Source organism: Sorex araneus, chromosome 5 (assembly GCF_027595985.1).
Source record: "Sorex araneus isolate mSorAra2 chromosome 5, mSorAra2.pri, whole genome shotgun sequence".
Taxonomy (NCBI): domain Eukaryota; kingdom Metazoa; phylum Chordata; class Mammalia; order Eulipotyphla; family Soricidae; genus Sorex; species Sorex araneus.
The window spans coordinates 183445965-183469155 of NC_073306.1; the positions used below are offsets into that span (position 1 = coordinate 183445965).

General features: G+C 42.4%; 1 protein-coding gene across 1 annotated transcript in view; it reads left to right on the forward strand.

Moving 5' to 3' along the window:
* The first annotated feature begins 310 nt into the window (after positions 1 to 310).
* The window catches only part of CEP135 (centrosomal protein 135), a 69430-nt gene continuing 46549 nt past the window's right edge, over positions 311 to 23191 (forward strand). Inside the window, exons 1-8 of the mRNA XM_055138301.1 lie at positions 311 to 444; positions 2942 to 3099; positions 8395 to 8585; positions 10502 to 10669; positions 13237 to 13378; positions 15090 to 15174; positions 20724 to 20852; positions 22140 to 22355. Of these exons, the coding sequence (XP_054994276.1) occupies positions 2987 to 3099; positions 8395 to 8585; positions 10502 to 10669; positions 13237 to 13378; positions 15090 to 15174; positions 20724 to 20852; positions 22140 to 22355 (1044 nt within the window). The 5' untranslated portion in view covers positions 311 to 444; positions 2942 to 2986. The remainder of the gene's footprint in view (positions 445 to 2941; positions 3100 to 8394; positions 8586 to 10501; positions 10670 to 13236; positions 13379 to 15089; positions 15175 to 20723; positions 20853 to 22139; positions 22356 to 23191) is intronic.

Here is a 23191-nt window from a genome sequence, read left to right on the forward strand (position 1 = left end):
ACAGTCTTATGGGTGTCGGAGTCGGTGAGATGCACCGAGAGGCTGTCGGGGAGCGCTGCAAAGGCAGGTGCAAGGATTCGGGAGGCAACTTTCAGCCGGGCCCAGGGCCTCGCGCCGGGCTCTCGCAGAGCCCCAGGGCCGGCCGCCTCCAGGGGGCGCTCTGGCCTCGCGCCGCCCGCGGGCCGCGGCGTTTCCGGGCACCGGGACTCAGCGTCGCCCTGGCCGCCGCCATCGTCTCCGGGCGCGCTCCCGCCGCGCTGCGCGCCGGCCTCGCTCGCCGCTCCCGTTACCGGGGCAACGGCGGCGCCTCCTCCGCGCCACTCGCGGTCGTCTCTCCGCGCCATTTTCAAACTGCCCTTGCGCCGGAGCCTGTGCCGGGCGGGGCCGGAAGGAGCCGGCGAGGGGCCGAGGCCCGGGGCGATGCGGCGGCGGCCGGAGCTGCGGGTGAGCGCGGCGGCGGGCGGGGGCGGGCGGCCGGGCGGGCACCGGCGGGGCCGCGGGTCGCGGGAGGCAGCGGAGGCCGACGGGGCGGACGGGGCGCACGGGGCGGGCGCGCCGGCCCCCTGCAGGCCCCGCAGCTCCCGACACCCCCGCTGCCCGGACCCCCGCACCCCCGCGGGGCCCCGACGGAGGAGCCCCGCGGGCCAGTCCCGGGCTCCCGGCGCGCGCGGGCGCGCGGAGACGTCAGCGCTCCCGGGGCGGGGCGTTACGGACGCGTTTGTCCGGGCGGGGGGACTCCGGGGCCCGCCCGGCCGCTGCTCCTGCTGGAACCCGGCGCGCCGGCCCCCGCGTTTCGGTGAGGGAGGTGGGGGCCGGACGGCGCCCGCGGGGTGGGGCCGGCCGCGTCCGTGACGTTTTGTGCGGGGTGCGGGGGGGGAGCATTTTCACGGGTGTTGGGGCGCGGGCCACATGGGACGCTGCAGGGATCACTCCCGGCAGGGCCCCGGGGGCCGTCTCTGCGCACGGGCCTCCGTCCTGAGCCAGCCGCTTGCAGGACCAGCGTCCTCCCCGCCCAGTCTTTTAGTTTTATGTTATTATTAGTCTTTTGCGAACAGTTTTTTTTTTAAGCCAGTGGTTAACAGCGATAGCGTCCAGCAGCTTCATGTCTCTGAAAGTTGGTAAACCTCGCCACAGCCGCCACGCAGGTTCCTTCACACTGTCCACTGGACGCTCCTCCCACTGCTCCTCACCCCCCTCCCCAACACACACCCCTCTCCCTCCTCCTCCTTTCCCTCGGGTACCCACCACGTCTTCCAGTCGAGTTGCTCTAAAGCAAGTGCTTTCCCGTAGTTATCCATACTCTGCAGGGCATTGACACCGCCCCGAGATTGTTGCACTGCCTGACTTACTGCATCCTGTGTGATCACCTTCAAGTCCTGGTCATGTTGTCCCCCAAGGCACGATGATGAATTGTGGAGATGGAATTTCGCCGCTTGCACGGCGCGCACCGTATATATGTCCAATACTAGCTCTCCAGCCGGCCGGGAAATTTACACGGTGAAATGTCACTGTTCCTGTCACTGTCATTCCCTTGCTCATCCATTTGCTCCAGCGGGCACCAGTAACATCTTCAGCGTGAGACTTGTTACTTTTTTTGGCATATGGAAGAATACACCACCAGGAGCTTGCCAGGCTCTGCCGTGCGGGCGGGATACTCTTGGTAGCTTGCCGGGCTTCCCGAGAGGGACGAAGGAATCGAACCCGGGTCAGCTGCGTGCAAGGCAAACACCCTACCCGCTGTGCTACCGCTCCAGCCCACGGTGAAATGTACATACCGTCACTGTACAGTTGATCCCTGGTCACCAGAGACAGTTGACTCGAAATCCTTCGGTGACTGTTCTCATTTCTGTCCGTGTTTGATTTTTTTCCTGTTCTTGAACTTTACATAAAAATTCACCGTACAGGGGTTGTGTCTGGCTTTGAGCTGCTCAAATAACATTCTTGAAATTCATCCATGTGGTTGACATGTATCAGTAGCTTCTTCCCTTGTATTTGGAAGTAGTATTACATTGTATAAATATCTTGTAGTTGATTTTGCTGCTGTAGATGGATACTTAGGTGTTTGCAGTGTAGGGCCATTGTGGATATATTTTTGTGGGTTCTGGATATTTATTTTCATTTCTTTGAATAACTACTCAGGAATAGAATTACAGAGTTATAGGTAGAGGTGTTTTTTTTTGTTGTTGTTTTGTTTTGTTTTTATGAAGCCGCCAAGCATTTTTCAAGGTGATTTTACACTGTCAGCAGCATATAAAGATTCCATTTCCTCCAAGTCCTGGAAAACATTTGATATGGTCAGCCCTTTGATTTTTGACCACTTCTAGTATGAGTGAAATATTGCATCTCACTGAATTTCATTGCAGTTTTAATATGTCTTCCTGATAACTGACTGATGGTGTTGAGTACTTTTTATTATCATTATTTCCCTCATATCTGCCAGTTGTATTTTTGGGTCTTTTAGTCCCATTTTGTAACTGGGTTGTTCATCTTATTAGTGAATTAGAAGAGCTCTTTATATTCCATGGATAATCCTGTGAATATTTTCTTTCCTCTTGGTGAGGGTGTCTCTTGGAAGGCATAGCACAGGGAGTGGACCATGCAGTGCCAAGGATAAAACCAAGGGCTTCTGCGTACCAAGCTGTGCCCCAGGTTTTGAGCCATTTCGCTGCTTCTCTAAAAATATCCTGACTCCCTCAGATATGGGGAAATATTCCTGTGTTTCCAGAGCTTATTGGAGCTTTTTTCATATAGGTTTATGAAGAGATACTTATTTTAATGTTGCAGTATGAATATATTAAACATTGGACTGAAATATTTTAAATGTTACAAAAGTCTTAACTACTGTAGAAAAAATATTATTGCTTCATATTAGCAGAATCTTCTTAGCATAACAATAATAATAGCTACAATGATGTAATGGCATTATGCTCTTTTCTTTTAGGACTTTAATTTTTTAAAGTAGACCAAACTGGTTTTGGAAGTCAAGATGACTACAGCTGCAGAAAGAAAGTATATTAATATTAGAAAAAGATTGGATCAGTTGGGATATCGCCAGACTCTTACAGTGGACTGTTTGCCTTTGGTAGAAAAACTTTTCAGGTAAAGAAAATGCAGTACTAACAACCTGTGTGATTCTTAATTTGATTTATCTCATTTCGTTCCTTTTTTTTTTTTCTTTTTGGGTCACACCTGACTATGCACGGGGATCACTCCTGGCTCTGCACTCAGGAATTACTCCTGACGGTGCTCAGGGGACCATATGGGATGCTGGGAATCGAACCCGGGTCGGCCGAGTGCAAGACAAAGCCCTACCCTCTGTGCTATCACTCCAGCTCCAATTTATCTCATTTCTGATGGAACTTCTTACTTCAGTAGTCAGTGGGTTTTAAATGCTTTATTCGGCTGGAGAGATAGTATAACTGGTAGGGAGCTTGCCTTGCACGCACTGGCCCAGGTTCAATCCCCAGTACCACGTTTGGTCCCTCAGTCCCTCCAGGAGTGATCCCTGAGTACAGGGCCAGGAGTAAGCCCTGGGCATCACTTGTGCATCCTGACTCGTGCTGTTTGTTCTGTGTCCCAGTAAGAGATCTGCCCTAGAGAATGTCCCTTGTGTACCATCAACAAATGTGACTTCAGCTTCTCAGGTGTGAGGAACCCTGCCAGTGCCCACTAAGCTCAGCTCTTTATTTAGGCTGTTGTTTCCTTACTGACTTTCTTTTTATCCAGATGATCTGTCTGTGGCGAGAAGGTGATGTTCGAGTCTTCTACTACTTTTGTGATGCTGTAGGTCTCCCTTCAGGCCTACTAGTAGTAGTTTTATAAATTTTGCTGCTCCTTTGTGTGGTACATATATGTTAATAAGAATTATGTCTTCTTGATGTATTAAAGCCTCAATCATGATGCCTGTCTCTATCTCTTATTGTGTTTTTTACTTGAAATCTGTTTTGTCTGCCTTAAGAATGGCTGTCTCTTTTTAGGCTATGATTTGCCTGTGATTATTTTCTGACATTTTACTTTGAGCTTTTTTTGTTTGTTTGTTTGTTTGTTTAGTTTTGGGGTCATGCCTAGCAGTGCTCAGGGATTACTCCTGGCTCTGTGCTCAAGAATTACTCCTGGCCGGCTGGGGAGACTATAATATAGGGAGGCTGGGGGTCAACCCTGATTGGTCACATACAAGGCAAGCACTCTCCTCGAGGTACTATTGCTCTGGCCCCATCGTGCCTGTTTTTACCATGGAAGTTGAAGTGGACCTCCTGCAAGCAGAAGAAGGTTGGATTGTGTTTCAGGTCCACCTGTCCAATCTGTACCTTTTGGTTGATGAATTCGGGCTACTGATATATATATATGTATATATATACATAATATATAACACATATATAATATATATACATATATATACATATATACATATATAATTGTTTTTATATATGAGAGATTATTGCTATATAGGGAAGTATTGATACATATTGTTGCTTTTCTACATGGAGTTTCAGAGTTATTGTTGCATTTTTTCCCCTTTCTTTCTTGGTCTTATTTTCTCCCCTCGTACCCTGATATTTGCCTCTTAGATGGTGGTCTATTCACTGCTAACAGCTATTGCTTGTTTCTTTCTTCTAAGTATATTTTCATCCTCAGGTACCCATGGAGTTTCATTTAACTTTCCTAACTTTATTTTTTAAATTTAAAGTCAGAAGGCCTTGAGTTCATTCTCAGAGATTCCATTATTTTCTTTTCCCACATTTTATGTTATTAAGGATTTTACTGTTTCCAAGTTAGTTCCCCCCTCCCGCCCCCTTTTTCACTTTTATAAAAGACCATTTCATATTTACTTCAGGCCTGGTTTAGTTGCTATGCATTCCTTTTACTTGTGTGTTGGGAAACATGTCTCCTTAGAATCTGGATAATAGTCTAGCTGGATATAGTAGTCTTGGCTTAAGGTTATTACTTTCAAAAGTTTGGCTACATCATACCATTCCCTTTTGGCCTACAGTTTCAGTCTATAGATTTGTTAGTTTTATGGGAAGTCCTTTATATATATTTTATTTTCTCTTCTGTACTAGCTCTATCTTTGGCTTTTCCATTTTAATTACACTGCGTCTTGATGTTTGTTTGGATTTATTTTGTTTAAAACTATGAGCTTTCAGGATCTCGGTATTTGTCTCCTTCCTCAGATTGGGGAAGTTCTTGTCTTTTGTCTTCAGCGTTTCTTTCTTTCCTCAGAACCTGTAAGATGCAGATCTTGTTCCTCTTTATACTCTACTGTAAATGTCTTGGGTTTTCTGTACCCTTTTTTTTTTTTGATGGTTTCTTAAGCTTTAATTTAGTCTTTGCTCTTTTCTGTTCTGTTTTTGCCGCCTCCCCCATTGTGTTTCTTTGTTCAATTATAGTATTTAGCTCAGTGATTTCTTTTTAGATTTTTCTCTCACTTGTTAAACTTAAAAAAATTCTCTTTTGTTGATTTCCTTAGGATTGTAGCTTTGAAGTTTTCCTCAGAGAATTTAGAAAGATATGATGTTGGCATCTTTCTTAGGCTTTTATCTTGTCCTATTGATGTCAGGGATTGCTTTGTTTCTTCATTATTGCTAGTGGTCTGTGAGGGTTAAGGGTGAGCATCTGCATTTGTACAGACCTGCTTGACAATCTGGGCTCCAGTCACATTAGATGGTGACTGTGCCTCTGAGTTGTGTGGACTTGGAATTCGTGGCACAATGCCTGCCACAGCTACTGCAACCAAGTCTGACAGGCCTCAGCTGTAGCCAGGCTACTTGAGGCCTTGCAGTGTCATCCTCATAGTGACAGGGCGGGTCTCATTCATGAGTACCCAGTAGCAGCTGTCACACTAAGCTGACCTGCGGGGCTACTGGGGACTTTGCATTAGCAGTGCCTCTCAGCAACTGGCACCAGAGGTCAGATAGACGTGGGTCATTTTCTGTGATGTGACGTTGCATTTGGCAAGGCCTGTGGCACCAAGTCAGAGGGAGCTACCAGGACTTCCAGTCTGTTTGAACAGAACCTGGAGAGCGATCAGAAAGTGTGACCATCATTGCCCAGTGGCAGGCTAGTGCCAGGCTTGAGCAGGCTGGGCGCAACCTGGTAAGGTGTCATGGGGCCCCTTTATGCCTCCTGCCACAGGCCTGTGCAGCAGTGACAAGGAATTGGGGCTGTGAGTGCCCAAGGGCAGCTGAGTTCCATGTTCATGCAGACTTGGGTATCCTGGGCTTCAAGGCTTTGAGTCCTTCGGAGCCTTGAGTTGCCAGTACTGAGAGGGAGGGAGGGCTGGAGGGAGGGTCTTGGTGGCAGCAGGGGGTTCAAGGTCCCAGGCTGCCCTGCTGTGGTCACAAAGGTCTGTGTGTGGCTGACTAGCCTGTGGAGGGGTAGGAGCTGGCAGGCCTCAGCGCGGAGCATGCCAGCCGGAGCTGAATGGAGTGGAGCAGGTAGGGGTCCTGTTTCAAGACCTCCACGTTGTCAGATTCAGAGTCACCACCAGACCGGACTGTTCAGAGAGAAAACCAGCTCGTGGTTTTCTTGGTGAATAGAATCACCAGTTTTACTGGGGTAATTTCATGCAGTGGAGAGTTCTGTATCCGTGCTAGCTGTGCTCCGGGAGGCCCGCAAGGTGCGCTCCCTGCTCGCTCAGTCGGCTGTGGACCCAGAAGAGCCCCTTGGTGCCCTGGTGGCTCTGCTGTCCCCCTGGCATGAGCAGGCACTCAGGGTTCTGAGGGAGGAGGTTGCCAGGGCAGTGCTGGCACAGGCCGCTGGGAGGGTGCCTGCTGCAGCGGCTGATGCTACCCTCTGGGTGCACCTTCGCTTGCCTCCCATTTGAGGGGGTGTTGTGTGAGAATAGGACTGTAAATTGGGGGGGCCAGTGTTAGGGGTTCCCCTCCACCCCCAGGGCAGTGGAAGTCTCTCCTGAGTGCGGCTGCTTCCCAGCGCAGGGTCCCACGCTGTGCATGCCCTTCCAGCCCTGGCTTCTGGTTCCAGTGAGGCTCTTCCCGGTGGGAGACTTGGCTTCCCCGGGACAGCACCCCGGTCCTCATCAGTAGGACCAGCGGGATTCTGGGATTCATCTACATTTCTGGTGGAAAAATACCATGGGAGAATTCTAACCGAGGATCTGCCTACATGGCCATTTTGACCAGTAGTTGCTTTTTTGAAAATCTCTTAATCATCGGAAGCTCTTGTATTCTTAGATTGATGTCCCATCCGTGGTTTCAGGAGCTCCACATTGTAAAATTAGGAGTCATCGCTGGACTGGACTGTTCTAAAATTTGTCTGTTTGAACAGAATTACAAGCTTTAATGTGGTTATTTTCATGTAGTTGAGAGTTCTATCTGTCTTCCTCCCTGTCCCCTAGTGATAATTGCGTTAATAATGGCTCACTTTTGTGGCTGGGCTCTAGCCGTCACACATCACTTTAACTGGAATCCTCTTTGTAATGTCCGTTCTTTGCAACATGAACTCATTACTGGGGTTTCAAACTGGAAGTTGGAAAATTAGCTGGGAAACTTTTGGCGTGGGCCTCCAAACAATTATGATGGGAAGCAAAGAGTGGATAAAAATGCTTCTGTGGTCTTTTTTAATGACCTTCCCAAAGTGTCCGTCTTCCAGTGCACACAGCTGTTTGCCTCATGTGTCGAGTCACTTGTAGCTCCCTCAACACATACACTCTCATCTGTCTCTTTATCTGCGCACCTCTGCCTGTGAGGTCCTTGCTCTCCTTCCTCCCTTTCGCCTTGCATGGTTAGTTGTAGGGCCTGCAGGACTGTCACGTGTCACATGCTACCTAAACATGCCCAGCAGAGCATCTTTAGACTTTATTTTTCCCTCTAGAATGCAAAGCATGAGGCTATAGAGACTATGAGCCCAGGCACTGACTTTATCACAGCTCCACTGAGGACAGACTGACCCGTCATTCATTGGTCCTAAAAGTTTTGTTGGGATTGTCACATAGTAATAGATCTTTCTGACAGTCCGTAGCTTATGAGCTCCATGTCATTAAACTCTTGATTGTGTTTCTGGCTTGATTGTGTTTCACATTGATGAAGTCACTATGCCAGGTCTGTGTTCTCAGAGATAAGGATATTAGGCATTCAGTAAGGATTTGCTAAATGAACAAATAATTTTCTATAGGGTCAAATGACTAATTGGATGTGCGTGAGTGAGGAAGGAAATCCAAAGATGACTTTGTTATTTAACTTTTAACTTTTAATTTATTATGAGAAAAATTTTGAATATTTCCTGGCACCTTGAAAAACTTCTTGTTGGTTTTACTTTTATGTTTGAGCTCATTTTAATATATCTATATTTTTAATACTTTGTAGAAATATATTTTCAGTTATCAGGAAGTTAATAAAATGTTTCCTTCTATTTGTATTTTTTATTCTTTAACTTTAGTGACTTAGTTCATACAACAGAAAGTCTTCGGAAGTCAAAACTAAGTGCTGCGAAAGCTGAAAAAGAAAGTGCCAATTTTGATTTTGTTTTGGAACCTTACAAACATGAAAATGCAAAACTGCTCAGAGAAAATAATGAATTATACCTGGAACTAATGAAACTGAAAGAACAATCAGACCAGCACATTAAAGGTAAAATTCTGTGGCTTCATTTTGGATATCATCTAACGTAATAAATATTGATTAGAATAGTGTTCAGGTCTTAGTGATAGTACGGTGGGTAGGGCACTTGAGTGCAGAGCCAGGATTAATCCCCAAGCGTCACCTAGCGTGTACCAAAAGCAAAACAAAAAACAAAATAAAATGTGATAGTTTTCCCGCTAATCATGGTTAAGATACTATGGGGTATGTGTAACAGTTTCTGGAAAGGAAAATAAATTTGCATTCCATAGTTACCTAAGATTGATCCTTCACTGAAAATGAATTTTCATTTCATCAAAATGAAAATTTCTGTAGAAAATATTAAATGCTGGAACTGAAGACATGTTTTCTTTTTTTTCTTTCTATTTTTTTCTCTTTAAAATTTTTATTATTTTTTTTAATTGAATCAACGTGAGATACTCAGTTCACAAAGCTTTCATGATCGGGTTTCAGTCATACAGTATTCCAACACCCATCCTTCCACCAGTGTACATTTCCCACCACCAATCTCCCCTGTTTCCCTCCCCCATTACTACCCTCTGCCCCTCCAGTTCGCCTCTATGGTGGACACCTCTCTCTCTCTCTCTCTCTCCCTCTCTCTTTCTCTCTCTCTTTCTCTCTCTCTCTCTCTCTCTCTCTCCCTCCCTCCCTCCCTCGCTTCCTACCTCCCTGCTATCGTCCCTCCCTCCACTTTTGGGCATTATGGTTTGTAATATAGATACTTAGACACCATCATGTTTGGTCCTTTTCCCACTTTCAGCACACATCTCCCATTAGAGATCATTTCCAACCATCCGTTATCATAGTGGTCCCTTCTCTACCCCAACTGCCCTTTCCCCAGCCCTTGAGGCAGGTGAAGACATGTTTGTAAAGTGAAGTATATGTAAAGTGAATTAAGATTAAAATGAAGCCAGAGATCATTTTGCTGCTTTAATATTTCATTTTTCTGCTGGAAGTTCCTCTAGAATGATGCAAAAGTACTGGGCAAAGAATAATGGTATGTCTATCTTATAATTTCTTATTGTAAATTCTTCAAGAGTAGAAATTGTTATATGATCCCTGGCAATTCATAATCCCATAACTTCATACCCAGTTTACTGCATCAGAAATCTTGATTTATACTAGTTACACATCAGAAGGAAATATTATTCCCTTATGTATTTAGTGATCGATTTTCAATTTTATTAACAGTGGTGAGAAAGGTAATGCCCTTTTCTAGCATGCACAAGAGTCAGATGGAGCCTTTCATTTGTTTTCTTTTAAAGAGATTAATTGGTTAAGGGACTAAGGTTACGGTATCATATTGTGGCTTTCAATCTATTTTTGAAGATTTCAACCATTGACTGTTCAGTGGGCCAGTGGTTTTGACCACTGTTAAAAATGCATTATTATACTTCAATGTATTTTTATATTAAAATGTATGTATTTATATGGAAGAGTAAATATTTTTTCTTTCTTTCATTTTCTTTCTCTTTCTTTTCTTTTTAATATTTTCTGGGCCTGTCTATCAGTGCTTAGGGGACCTACAGCTCACTGCTGGCAGCGTTCAGCTTGCTGGGCTGCTGGCTTTGTACTCGGACCTGAGGATGTGGTACTGCTCTTTCCTGTGGTGCTGGGGACCATCAGGGCCTCCCAGTCAGTGTGTGTGGGGGGCGGGGGGTGCAGGGCCACAGGCAGTGATGTTTGGGAGGCCCCAGTGCTGCACTTGGTGATGCTCAGGGAGCAGTGTGGTGCCGGGGATTGAACCTGAGTCAGGCGCCCTAACCGCCATACCATTTTCCTGGTCCTTTCTTTTTTTTTGTTTTTTAAGAGTTAAGTTAATGTCACATTTTTACATTTTTTGAAATGGAGGAGGTTCTTAGCTTTCTTGAGCTGTATGATAATGTCTTGATTGTTCTCATTTCAAGAGCTGAAAACGGCACTGAAGAAGAGTGCCTGTGAAGCCTCAGATCTGAAATTTTTAAATAACCAATATGTTCACAAACTCAAGCTTATGGAGAAAGAAAGCAAGGCTAAAAATGAAAAAATTCAACAGCTTCAAGAAAAGAATTTACACGCTGTAGTACAAACTCCAGGTTAGTCTCTTCCTTCTCAAAATCAGTTTTATGAATCTAATGTTTTAAAGATATTAAAAGAGGCTGGAGCGATAGCATAACGGGTAGGGTGATTGCCTTGCACGCGGCCAACCCGGGTTCGAATCCCAGCATCCCATATGGTCCCCTGAGCACCTCCAGGGGTAATTCCTGAGTGCAAAACCAGGAGTAAACCCTGTGCATCGCTGGGTATGACCCAAAAAGCAACCAAAAAAAAAAAAAAAAAAAGAAAAGAAAAAAAGAAAACTGTTGAAAGAGGACTCTGAAATTTGTACTTTGACTTTAGTATTTAGAAAAATGCATTTGGACTGGAAGTTAGTACTGGGATTAGGGTGTGAGGTCCAAGAATGAACCCTGACCCTGCAGTGGCCTCTGGGCATTGCACAGGTGGCCCTGGAGGCCCCGCCATTGCCAGGTGTTACCCAAGAGGCCCTTAAGCGCAGTCAGTGGACCAAGTAGCATCACCGTACTGCAGGGCCCTAGCCCTGAGCTGAGTATTCCCGGGAGTATTATCTGGTTGCCTGGGTACCGCTTTGGAGAAACTCCTCAAAATTAGCCATGCAAACTTTATTTCTAAAAATCCACATATTTTATAGAATTAGAAACAATAGCTTTTAGAAATTAGAAACAAAGCAGTAATTTCTTTAGTCATTACCCTATGGAGGAGCCCCCTAAGCAGTGCCCGGTGGGCCCTGGGCTACTCCACTCAATACTTGACCAACTGAGCCACACCATCCGAGGCAAGAGCTTAGTGCTGCAGTGCTGGCCCCGCATACTGGACACCTCCAGGCCCGCACTCAGCAGCCTGGGGGCCGGGGGGCCTGAGGGCTGAGTAAACTTGGGTCTTTGTGCGTGTGAGACATGTCTCTGACCCCTGATCTATCTCCCCAGCACTTTGTCATTTTCAGTTACTTTTTCACTTTTAAGTTATCCATCCTAATATAATTTGGAAATGATGCACTTAGTTTATTTGTAGCTCAGTAGTTCTTAAGCAAGGCCCAAGAAATGATGGTTGTCTGGGCATGAAGTCAGTATAAGAGTCTCCCGTGCTAGTGACTTTGAGACGATCTTTGACATATTTGAATTTTGGGATCAGGATGTGGACAAAAGTGAAACAGGATGGACTGAATTATGAGACTAGGTAGAGCCCAAGGGATTAAGGAGTTTGGTAAGGCCAGAACTAATTCGGTCAGAAATAGAGGAGGAGAGCGTCAGGGGCATCAGTGTCCTTCCTTTCCTCTTTGGCTCTCCATTCTGGAGTGGCCCACATGCCTGCTCGCAGTGTATATTCCTTTTACTTTATGGAGTTCTCGGTAATCTCCCTTCTCTCCTGTTTCCTACATAAAGCTACTTTAGTTATTAATTGTCAGGCTTGTTTTGTGGGGTTTTTTTGTTTGTTTGGTTTTTGCTTTTTGATTTTCTCCACACCCAGAGATGCTCAGATGCTACTCCTATCTCTGCACTCAGGAGTTACTCCTGGTGGGCCAGTGGAAAGCTGGGGATCGAACCCAGGTTGACTGCGTGCACAGCCAGTGTTCTACCTTCTGTACTGTCTCTCTGACCCCCGTTGTCAGCTTTTTGTAAAGAAATATAGGTGATGATCAGAAAGGAGTTGAAGATGGTGGGGATTGTCCATTGAGATTCTGTAGAATGGGAAGAGAGGAGAACCACAGACATACTCTAGGGAAGTTTGCATTTAAGGGATTATTGAAAGGATGAAGGTGCCGAAAGAAATTGAGGAGCAATCCAGGAAGATGATCAAGACCTAAGGGAAGAACCTGGTGTGCTTTGTATAGGTGTGCAACTAGAACCAAATTAGTTCATTATTTTTAATTCAGTTTTTTATCATCATAACGTTGAAATGTCCTCAATATATAATTTGTTAAATTCAAATGATAAAGGAGTTGTGGCTTGGTTTTTTTTTCCTTAAATTTTTTGAAGTACAAATCTTAATCCCAGGCAGAAGTTCAAGCAGACACTGTTACCCATGTGGTTTGGACCAAGACAGCATGAATCTAATAAGAGGAAATTTATACTGGTTTTGAAGCTAATTAAAAAAACATTTATTAATTCAGGTTACAGCATGGTTTTAGTACAGACATCATTGTTTTAAGTATATTAATTTTGCATCTTAAGGTTGCAGTTTTCTACTCTTTGGCATTGCTTAATATGTGTATTTTAGTTTTCACTGCCGTAGGCAACTTGGCAGTTTTCTGTTAGCTAACTTCTGGGTTCATAGCAGTAAACCCCACGAAGGCACACTCAACTTTCATTATGCTAAGCTTTGGGCCCTGTTTAATTAAGGAATAAATTAAATCTGGATTCATGTGCCCACGTGTGCAAAAAAAATTTGATTTATGACTATGTCTCACTGAAATTTTCCAGAATGTATTGTTTAAAGATCAGCATATATGAGGAAGAAAGTATTTTATCAATATGTTATGTGAGCTAGAGACGCACTTTATAACAAAGGCTAACCTTGTGGAATATTAAATTCTATGACAATGTTTGGTTTTTAAATTTTTTTAAATACGGGTTTTTTTTTTAAGGTGGCAAGAAAAGAAATATTGCTTTCAGGCGGCAGCGTATGCAGATCGACGAGCCAGTCCCTCCCTCTGAAGTCAGTTCATACCCTGTGCCTCAGCCAGATGACCCCTACATCGCAGACCTGCTGCAAGTGGCTGACAATCGGTGCAACAGCAGTACTCTCTCTTTGTTGGCTTTAGCTAAGTGGCTTTCGTGCTAGCACTGCGTTTCTTAATAAGAGGCTCCTGTTTTCTTCACTGCCCTTCAGTGCCTCACACAGAACTTTGTACATTCTCTTTAAACTTTGTGACTCTGCTTCGAAAAAGCAATGCTTTCACTTGTTTTGAAACTTTGATTTCAAAATAGATGATAAATTTGTTGTTTCTGTTTGTTTCAAAATTATTGACTACCTAGCCCCTTATTTCATGGGAGTTGATGAATGTTTAGTTTCACTTGCCAAGTGATTTTTTGGGGGGGGGTGGGGGCACTCTATTATATCAGATTTATGTGTAGTGCCAGTGCTGAAGGTCATGAACACTTATAACTAGTTTTGAAATTCTTCCTTTGTGATTCTCTAGCTCTATATTTTTACTTCCCTAGATTGGAATCAGTTCTAAATTCTATTTTAATTCTTTATTGCATTCCCTGGATAAGGAACTCTCTTTTTTAAAAAAAAAAAATCATCTTTAGCTTGAAGTGGCTGTGATTTGCAGTACTGCTGATGATGGTTTCATGTGTACAAGATTCCAGCACCGCACCCACCACCCACTCCCCTCACCCCTCCCTTACAAGCTCCTCCCCTCCTGAACACTCAGTTCCTTGGACCACCTCTCCAGTAGTTTTTAAGGCTCCACTGATATCATTTCCTCTCTTTGTCTTTTTTTTCTTCTTTGAGTTTTTCTTTTCTATCAAGTTGTCATCGGTGGTATTTGTCTGAGTTATCTTGTTTGTACATGTACAGTTGGTTTGTAATCAGTCGTCCATGTACATATCTGAGTAGAGTTGATGCTTTTCCTAAACTAGATTAAGAGAAAATGTTTGTCCTTGTAGTAGCGGGGTGGGCTGTGTCCAGACTATTTATTCTACCCTGTGGAATGGCTCTCTGAAAGCAGACCTGGCTTTTATCATTTAAAGATAAAAGTGGTTGTTAATGCTTTGCAGAGATTGATGTAACATAAATACATTTGGGCAGTTTGAGAGTTCAGATAATTTAGACAAATTTTAATTCTGTTAGAATAACAAGTTCCAAAAAGTAATAGGTTCTGTGCTATATTGCTTGGAAAATTTTACTCTTTCTCAGTATTTTTCTTCTCTAAAGGATTGTAGGGGTTGGTTATTAGAAAAGGAAAGGTCAGGATCAGAAAACATTTATTTTTGATTAGTTTTGGCCATACCCATGTACTCACTCCTGACTCTGCACTTGGGGGACCATATGTAGTGCCAGGGATCAAACCTGGGTTGGCTGTTCGCAACGCAAACCCCCTACCTGCTTTCCTGTCTCTCCAGCCCAGAAAACATTTTAATCCTTTATTTTACATAATACTAGTGTGAATTTTGTACCAGACCCCCAATTTCCTGAACCATAGAATTGTTAGCATTACCTCAAAGGCAACTTAAAATCAGAATGATCAAAATAAAATAATAGATGTTTTATTGTGTAATGTTTGGGTTTCGTATTGTTTATCATTTTCAGAACGTAACTCTATGAAATTAAATCTCCATTAGAATGTGTTCTATTTATGTATTTGTTTTGGAACCAACCTGGCAGCTGGTACCTCATGGAGAAATAGGAAGTATAGAACATGAAAAAATGCATTTTGTTATTTTATATTTTGTAATAAAGGCATATAATGCATTAGCTATTAATGTGTTTCAGAATTCAAGAACTTCAAGAGGAAGTCTTCCAGTTACAAGAAAAGCTACTAATGATGGAAAGTGGACTAAGAGATTATAACACGCAGGTAGGATTCTCAGTTACTTGCATCATAAGGATTGAGAATAGGATGCTGGGATTTTATATGGATTGGTTTATATTTGATATCAATAAGTTTCTATACAATTTTTATCTTTTTCATCAAATTTCTGAAGAGTTGATAATGGAAATGGCTCAGATGACGTTAGAGCACTCGGGTCCTTCCCTCTGATCAGTTATTGAAGTGCACAGTAGTTCTTTGTTTCTGTTTTTCATTTAGGTGAATCATCTAGCTCCCCAAATGCCATCTTATAACCATATTCCTGTTTCTGTCTCACAAGGTACTTTATGGAAGTGTGTTTGCTGTGCTTTATTTTATATAGTTTTTACTCCAGATTTTTGTCATTTCTTTGAACCTGAATTTCAGTGAAAATTACTCTCCACTCTACCCTGTTCATTGCATGTTTCCTCTGCAGGCTCCACGACCCCTCAGGGCCCTTTCTGAAGGAGGAAGATGGATTACTCAGAGTTAGATCACAGGAAGCTTTGTCCCTTTATAGGTTTTGTGGTTTTCTTTGCTAAATTCTGATTTGAATAATTATAGGCTGTCTTTCTTAAATGCTAACTGAAGTTTAAGTGGGGTAATGTGTTTTTCATTTCCTGAAAAACTGCCTTTTTTTTTTTTTCTCGAGTAAAGTGATCTGCATGTGGAATTTGGGTGATAGTCCAGTGGGGAGGGAATTTGCCTTGCCCATGGCTGACCCAGGTTCGATGCCCAACATCCCATATGATCCCCTGAGCATTGCCAGGAGTAATTTCTGAGTGCAGAGCCAGGAGTAACCCCTGAGCATTGCCGGGTGTGACCCAAAACTCAAGGAAAAAAAAGTGATCTGCATGTACAAATATCGATGTAACGTATTGGTTGGTGTGATGTCAGCTTGTAAAGTGCTTTGAAGATTATTTTGGTAAAAATGGCATTTAAAAGACGTTTTAATACTATCAGTCATAAAGCTTACTTTATGGAGAAATGATCAATAACGAGTTCATGAATTGAATTTCATTGCTATTTTTCAATTTACTGTCATTTTTTATCACATTTTTCTCCAAGCAGTTAGAACATGCACTGACCATCTTGATCCTCTCAGATCAAGTATCTGATCTTAGGTGTTTGGTGGAAATAGCCTCATAGGTTCTGCCTGAAACTATCACTTTATTATGCTTATTAATCTTAGTTGGACAGTTCTGCTGCCTCTCAGTTTCTCTTTTGCATTTTTGCTCGAGTTAATTTTTTTCTCAGCATATCTTCCCATTTCTACTGTTTCCAACTTATAAGACCCTCTTTCACATACTACCTTATCTCAACTTCCTGTCTGCTTTAATATTAGCAGTATATACCCTCAGACTGTCTTTGAGATTTAATGCTAGGATTTGACCCCAGGTCCTCCTGTCTTCCAAGGGAGCTTGCTTTAATCAATTACCTTTTTTCTTTAATAAGTAATTTGTATGGCCACTTTACTTATCTTTTTAAATTTAATTATTTATTTGTTTATTTATTTTGCTTTTGGGGTCATACCCGACGATGCTCAGGGGTTACTCCTGGCTTATGCACTCAGGAATCATTCCTGGCAGTGCTCAGGGGACCATGTGGGATGCTGGGAATCGAACCCAGGTCAGCCTCGTGCAAAGCAAATGCCCTACCCACTGTACTATCGCTCCAGCCCCTTAATTTAATTTTTTTATTGGATCACCATGAGATACAGTTACAAAGCTTTCATGTTTGAGTTTCAATCATACAATGATCAAACACCCATCCCTCCAACAGTGCACATTCCCCACCACCAGTATACCCCCCATTTCAATCCTCCCCTGCCTCCATGGCAGACAATTTCCCCCATACTCTCTCTCTCCTTTTGGGCATTGTGGTTTGCAATACAGATACTGAGAGATTATCACGTTTGGTCCTTTATAGCCAGTAGTTCTTCTCATCCTTTGAGCAAGTCCTACAAAGAGATGCTATTAGCATCACTGGAGGCCCTAAGCAAGTCCTCTCTTAGCAGCCTTTCCCCCTCCATGCAAACTCCTTCGAACAGTGCCTTGCTCATGTGTGGCCCTTTCTTCACTTTCAGCTCACTCCGTGCTCTCGTGGCAGTCTGCCTTCTGCACACCCCCTATTGATCTATTAGTAATACCAGTGACATTAATCACTTGTACAAAAGTATCCCTGTAGTCTTTATTTTCTTGACCCACTTTATCGTTTTTGTCATTATTGATCATTTCTTTTAGAAATGCGTCCTTGACTTCACTTTCTTTTAAGCTTTCCTTTTATAATCTTTTAATCATTTCCTCTTTTCTTTTTCCCTCAACTTGATCTTTGAAATATTCCTATTTTCCAGAAGTCTGTCTTTGGCCCCTTTCCCTGCATGTTCTTGGTGTGAAATATTGCTGTAGATGACTAACTCAAACCTCTGCTGAGCTCCAGATCCTTATCCCTAACTTCTCACTGAACTTGATACCTTTTTTTCACAAATCTGTTTTCATTCTTCTGACTTATCTATTACTTTGGTTGGTAGCGTATATTCTGTAGTGTTTTGTTGTTGTTATATTTTTTTGGGGGGGCTATAGCCAGCTGTGCTCAAGGTTTACTCCTGGCTCAGTGCTCAGGGATCAACTCCTAGTGGGGCTCAGGACATATGGTATGCCAGGGATCAAACCCAGGATGGCCACATGCAAGGCAAATGCCCTGCCCACTGTACCATTGCTTCAGTACCACCCACTGTTTTATTTTAGGGTCCAGTCATTTCTTATCATTTTTTATCCTGCTTATGATTTTTTAAAAATTTTATTTGCCTATACTTTTATCTGTATTATTTTTATTTATTGTTCATTCATTATGTCGACATAAAAACACACCTAAAAGTACTTCCTCCATCCCCCACAATGACAACAAAGGGAAGAAAAGGGGGAAGACAAACATAAATATCTTCAATATGCATTGTGTGTATACCTCTTCTACGGACTCTAAACTCAAAACACCAGGGTTTCTTTTTTTTTTTTTTAAACCTCTACTGTTTTTTATTTATTTATTTATTTTAAATTTATCTATTATTTTTTTAATTAATGAATCACCATGGGGGTACAGATACAGATTTACATATTCTCGTGCTTGTATTTCAGTCACACACAGCTTGAGTATCCATCCCTCTACCAGTGCCCGTTCTCCCCTGATGACCCCATCATCCTTCCCACCCCCCCCCACCCTCCACCCCACCTCTGTGGCAGGGCATTTTCTTTTGTTCTTTCTCTCCTTTTAGGTATTGTGGTTAGAAATGGAGGTATTGGGTGGCCATCATATTCGGTCTATAGTCTGCTTTAAGCACATTTTTACTTGGTTACTGAACTCTTTTTTTTTTCTTTTTTTTTTTTTTTGCGGGGGAGAATATCGGGTGATGCTCGGGTGATGCATGGAGGTACTTAAAGGCTACTCCTGACTTAGGGGTCTCATCCTGCAATACTCAGGGCAACATGCAGTGCTAGGGTTGGAACTGAGGCTTCCTGGTGCAAAGTATGGTCTTAGCCCATTCAACAATTTCCCTAGTCCCCAATTTTACTCAACAACCCTGCTTATGATTTTATTTATTTCTCTGTCAATTTCTCCCTTTAGTTTAGAGTACTATTTCTCTGTAACAAAGTGCTCATTGTTAATCATCATTAGTTCCTTCCTAATTAATTTTTCAGGTTCTTCTCCATCCATGAATATCCTTGTATTTTATAGGAGGAAGTCGCGTGAGCCATTCCTGCTCTTGCAGAAGTGCCATGCTTTTCACCTCTGTGTCACTTTCTAACCCATCCCTCCTTTCTTTTCTTCGTGGGATGACTGATGAGGGTTTTTTGGCCTACTAGTTTTCACTTAACCAATTCCCACAGTCATGAATATATCTTGAAGAATAAATCAGTATTTCCTTATTTACTTTGTTACCATCTGCTATTCCTGTATTTTATCATTAAATAACATCAAACAAACTATTGGTTTACTGCTAGTTCTTCCTAAAAAGTTCCTAAAAAAATGATTTTTTTGAAAGTTCAAGATCATATTCATTGTAGTATATATATAGAACTTTGCTGAATGTTTATTGAACTGGGTGCTTGATTTTTGTTTTTAATGGGAGTGTGCACTTGCTGAAATTCTTGCATGTAGATTATGTGAAGTCACATAATTGAGAGTGATTTTTCATGACTACTATTTTCTACATAGTACATAATTAAATTCACCCTGACTATCTGTTCTTTTAAGTAATGGATTTCAGTAGCAGTTTACTCTTTTCTTTGTGTTTTACATTCATTCATTTATTCCACTTGTCTCTGAAGTAGGTCAGACTTCATTTAAAAGCTCAGTGTAGGTTTTTTTTTCTTTTCCATTCCTTCATCAGTGTTGTAATCACTGGGGATAACACACACACACACACACACACACACACACATCCTGCTGTGTGCTCCTACATTTTTCTGCTGGAGCTACTTTCTGTGGGTCACATATCTGGTTGTGGCATTCACACACTTACCTGCAGTTGTGCACTTTAATTGTGCTTGCATTTGTGCTCGGTGGATTTATGCTCCTTTATTTCTGGTGCTTCCTCACATTCTAGTTGTGCTGTTTACAGGTGGGAGTATATATTTTATCCGGAGCTCACAACGGTAGGGTGGGGGTGTCCCAATCCTTGCACGGTGGCTCTGCTCCTATATCCCTTGAGATGATACTTACCAGGGGTCCCTCCCTTTGGTTACAGTGCTCGCTCGCACACAGCTGGCTGTGGGAGGCTGGAGGTCATGTATTCTAGTCTGGGACCTTGCTCAGCACGTATGCACATCACTAGGGATTGCATTCATGACCTCATCCTTGGAGGCAGCTGCATTTTGCCAGTCATCATTCCTTGGATCCCTAATGGTTTTTATATAAACATTGCCCAACCTTGATTGTAAATTAAACAAATCTATTGAGTTGCGATATAGTAACAAAAATTATGTTGATAATTCTTCTTTGTTGTATTTTGACTTTGGGGTCACACCTAGTGGTGTTCCCTGGCTATTCTTGGCTCTTTGCCCAAAATTCACTTCCAGCAGTGCTTAAGGGAACATGAAGTGCCAGGGATTAAAACCAGGCCTCCTGCAGGGAAAGCAAAGCATGCACTTAATCTTAATCTCTAGCTCTATATTGACAGTTTTTTTTGCTTTGGTTTTTGGTCCACAACTGGTGGTGCTCAGGACTTACTCTGCACTCAGGCATAACACCTGCTGGTGCTGGGGGACCATATGAGGTGCTAGGGATTGAACCTGGGTTGGCTTTGTGCAAGGCAAGTGCCCTGCCTACCAGACTATCCCTCCAGCCCCTATATTGACAATTCTTACACTGACATTTCTTTGTTACATTTTGCTCTGCATAAATGTATTTTAAATAGTGGGTACATATTTAAATGTTAAGTTTTTATACACATTGTAAGAAACAAAATAATGAGAGTATATTTAAATTAATATGTCTGGTATTAATTATTTTGATTGAAACTGTGATTTTTTTTTAATGATAACACAACTGTATGTCTTCAGATTGAGCTAAGAGAACGAGAGATAGAACGACTGTCTGTTGCATTGGATGGTGGTCGCTCCCCTGATATCCTCTCTCTGGAATCTAGAAATAAAAGCAATGAAAAACTTATTGCCCAATTAAATGTTCAGGTAACTATTTCTGTAATTATTTCATTGACTTAAAAATTTTACGATCCAAGCTTTTATAAAAAGAACAGGGTTATTCACTGAAAGTCTTATTTACGATGGGAAAATTTGATAGTACCAGAATATACAGGAGAAATTACATATATTGTAGAATCATGCTTTTAAGGAATGCTTAAAAGGCAGGAAAATACACACTATAATGTCATGTACTTAAAAGAAGAGACTAAACTGTAAGTACAATGTAATCTTCAATTTGCTCTTTTAAAATGTGTATGGAAAAGAACTCAGTAGGCTGAGTTCTTGCTCAGCTTTCCGGAAGCCCAGGTTTGATCTTAATCCTCTGAGCACTGCAAGAACCTCATTATACCCAAAGTACTATATCCAAAATGCAACCATTTTAGCATATAATAAGTATTGTGAAAATGCCATTGAGATATTTTCATTCCCTTTCTTGTACACAGTCTTTGAAATCCTACATGGGTCACTGTCATCTCATTATTCATTGATTTGTTCGAGCGGGCACCAGTAACGTCTCTCATTGAGAGACTTATTGTTACTGTTTTTGGCATATCCAATACGCACAGGTAGCTTGCCAGGCTCTGCCGCGCGGGCTTGATACTCTCAGCAGCTTGCCGGGCTCTCCGAGAGGGGCGGAGGAATCAAACTCGGGTGGGCTGCGTGAAAGGCGAACGCCCAACCGCTGTGCTATCCCTCCAGCCCTACATGGGTATCATCTTTATATTTCAGTTTGGACTGACTGGCCTTATTTTAGATGCTCAGCCAAATATGATACCTAAAGGTTTAGAACAATATCATTATCATAGAGACTTTCTTGACCTAATTGTGGAATTATTCTCAATTCTCCCCTAGTGAGATTGGGGAGAATTTCACAAATTTCTGATTCCCTTTCATGGTTGAAAATTGTAGTCCATTAATATATATATATATATATATATATATATATATATATATATATATATATTTTCAACCATGTAGTGTTAGGTTTCCAAATCAAAACAACATAAGTTTGCAGCTGTGGATATGGCTCGGTGTGAGAGCACATGCCTTGCGTGTGTGAACCCCAAGTTTTAACCCCATGTATTACCGAGCATCACGGAGTCTGATCCATAACTTTGCAATGTCTTTGAAGCAATGCATGTTTGCAAAGGTGAATTAGTTGTGGTTCTAATTTTTCGTACTTAAAATACAGTATTTTGAAATATTTTTGATGTTTCTTATTTAGGGTAATTTTCTTGATTCTTAATCTTGTGAATTATAAATTCAATTTAGGTTGACTTTCTTCAGCAAGCTAATAAAGACCTGGAGAAACATATACAAGAGCTTATGGAAACGAAGGAAACAGTAACTAGTGAAGTTGTTAATTTAAGTAACAAAAATGAAAAACTCTGCCAAGAATTAACTGAAATCGACCAGTTAGCACAGCAGTTGGAAAGGCATAAAGAAGAGGTGCTTGAGACGGCTGATAAAGAGCTTGGGGAAGCTAAGGTAGGCAGGGATGTGGGATTGTTCATTGATGTTCTCAAGACCTAGTGAACCTGAGTATCTGCATTCAGGGTTTTTGCTGTGTTTGTTTTGTCATTCTAGATTTTCTAAGATGTTGTTACACTTTTAGATGTTTCATGTCTTTTCCAAGCTCACTTGTGCATAGGATAGCTCTCCAGATTCAGTCCCGACTTCCCTCAGAGATTTATCTCAGTTTTTCTCTGCATTGAGGAGAGCAATGTGTGGAGTTTGTCCTCTCTGTTTGAACCTATGATTCCCTGTATGTTGGTTTTTGGGGTGGCAGTGTTCAGGGGGAGCAATGTAGGTGCTGTCAAACCTAGTGGTGCTGTTTCGGGCAATTGGGACTCAGAAGACCGAGGATCAGATTCGGGGCCTCCACATGCCAGGCGAACTCTCTAGACCTTTCACTAATTAATTCCCAGTCTCCCCTCCAAGTATTTTTTCAGATTATTGTGTGTCTTTCACACTTGAAATTGGTTATAGCATTTTTGAACTTCAAGATGTGAAGGATATAATTTCTAGTCTAGTGTAAATAATTTTTTAAAAATAAAATTCACATCATTCTGTGAACTGTAGCCAGTGGGGGATCAAGGGATATGGCTTAAGTAGTGGGAGCATATGCCTAGCATAGACCCCGAGTTTGATCCCTAGCACTGCATGTACCCCTAATAGTCTATCAAGTAGACAAGATAGATAAGATGAGATAAAGGCCTGAGCACTTTTCTCTAATTGTAACATAGAGATGGGATAGAGAGCTACTTGGATCCAGATGATCCTTCTCCATGAACTCCCCACAAAATGTTATTCTGAATATCTCT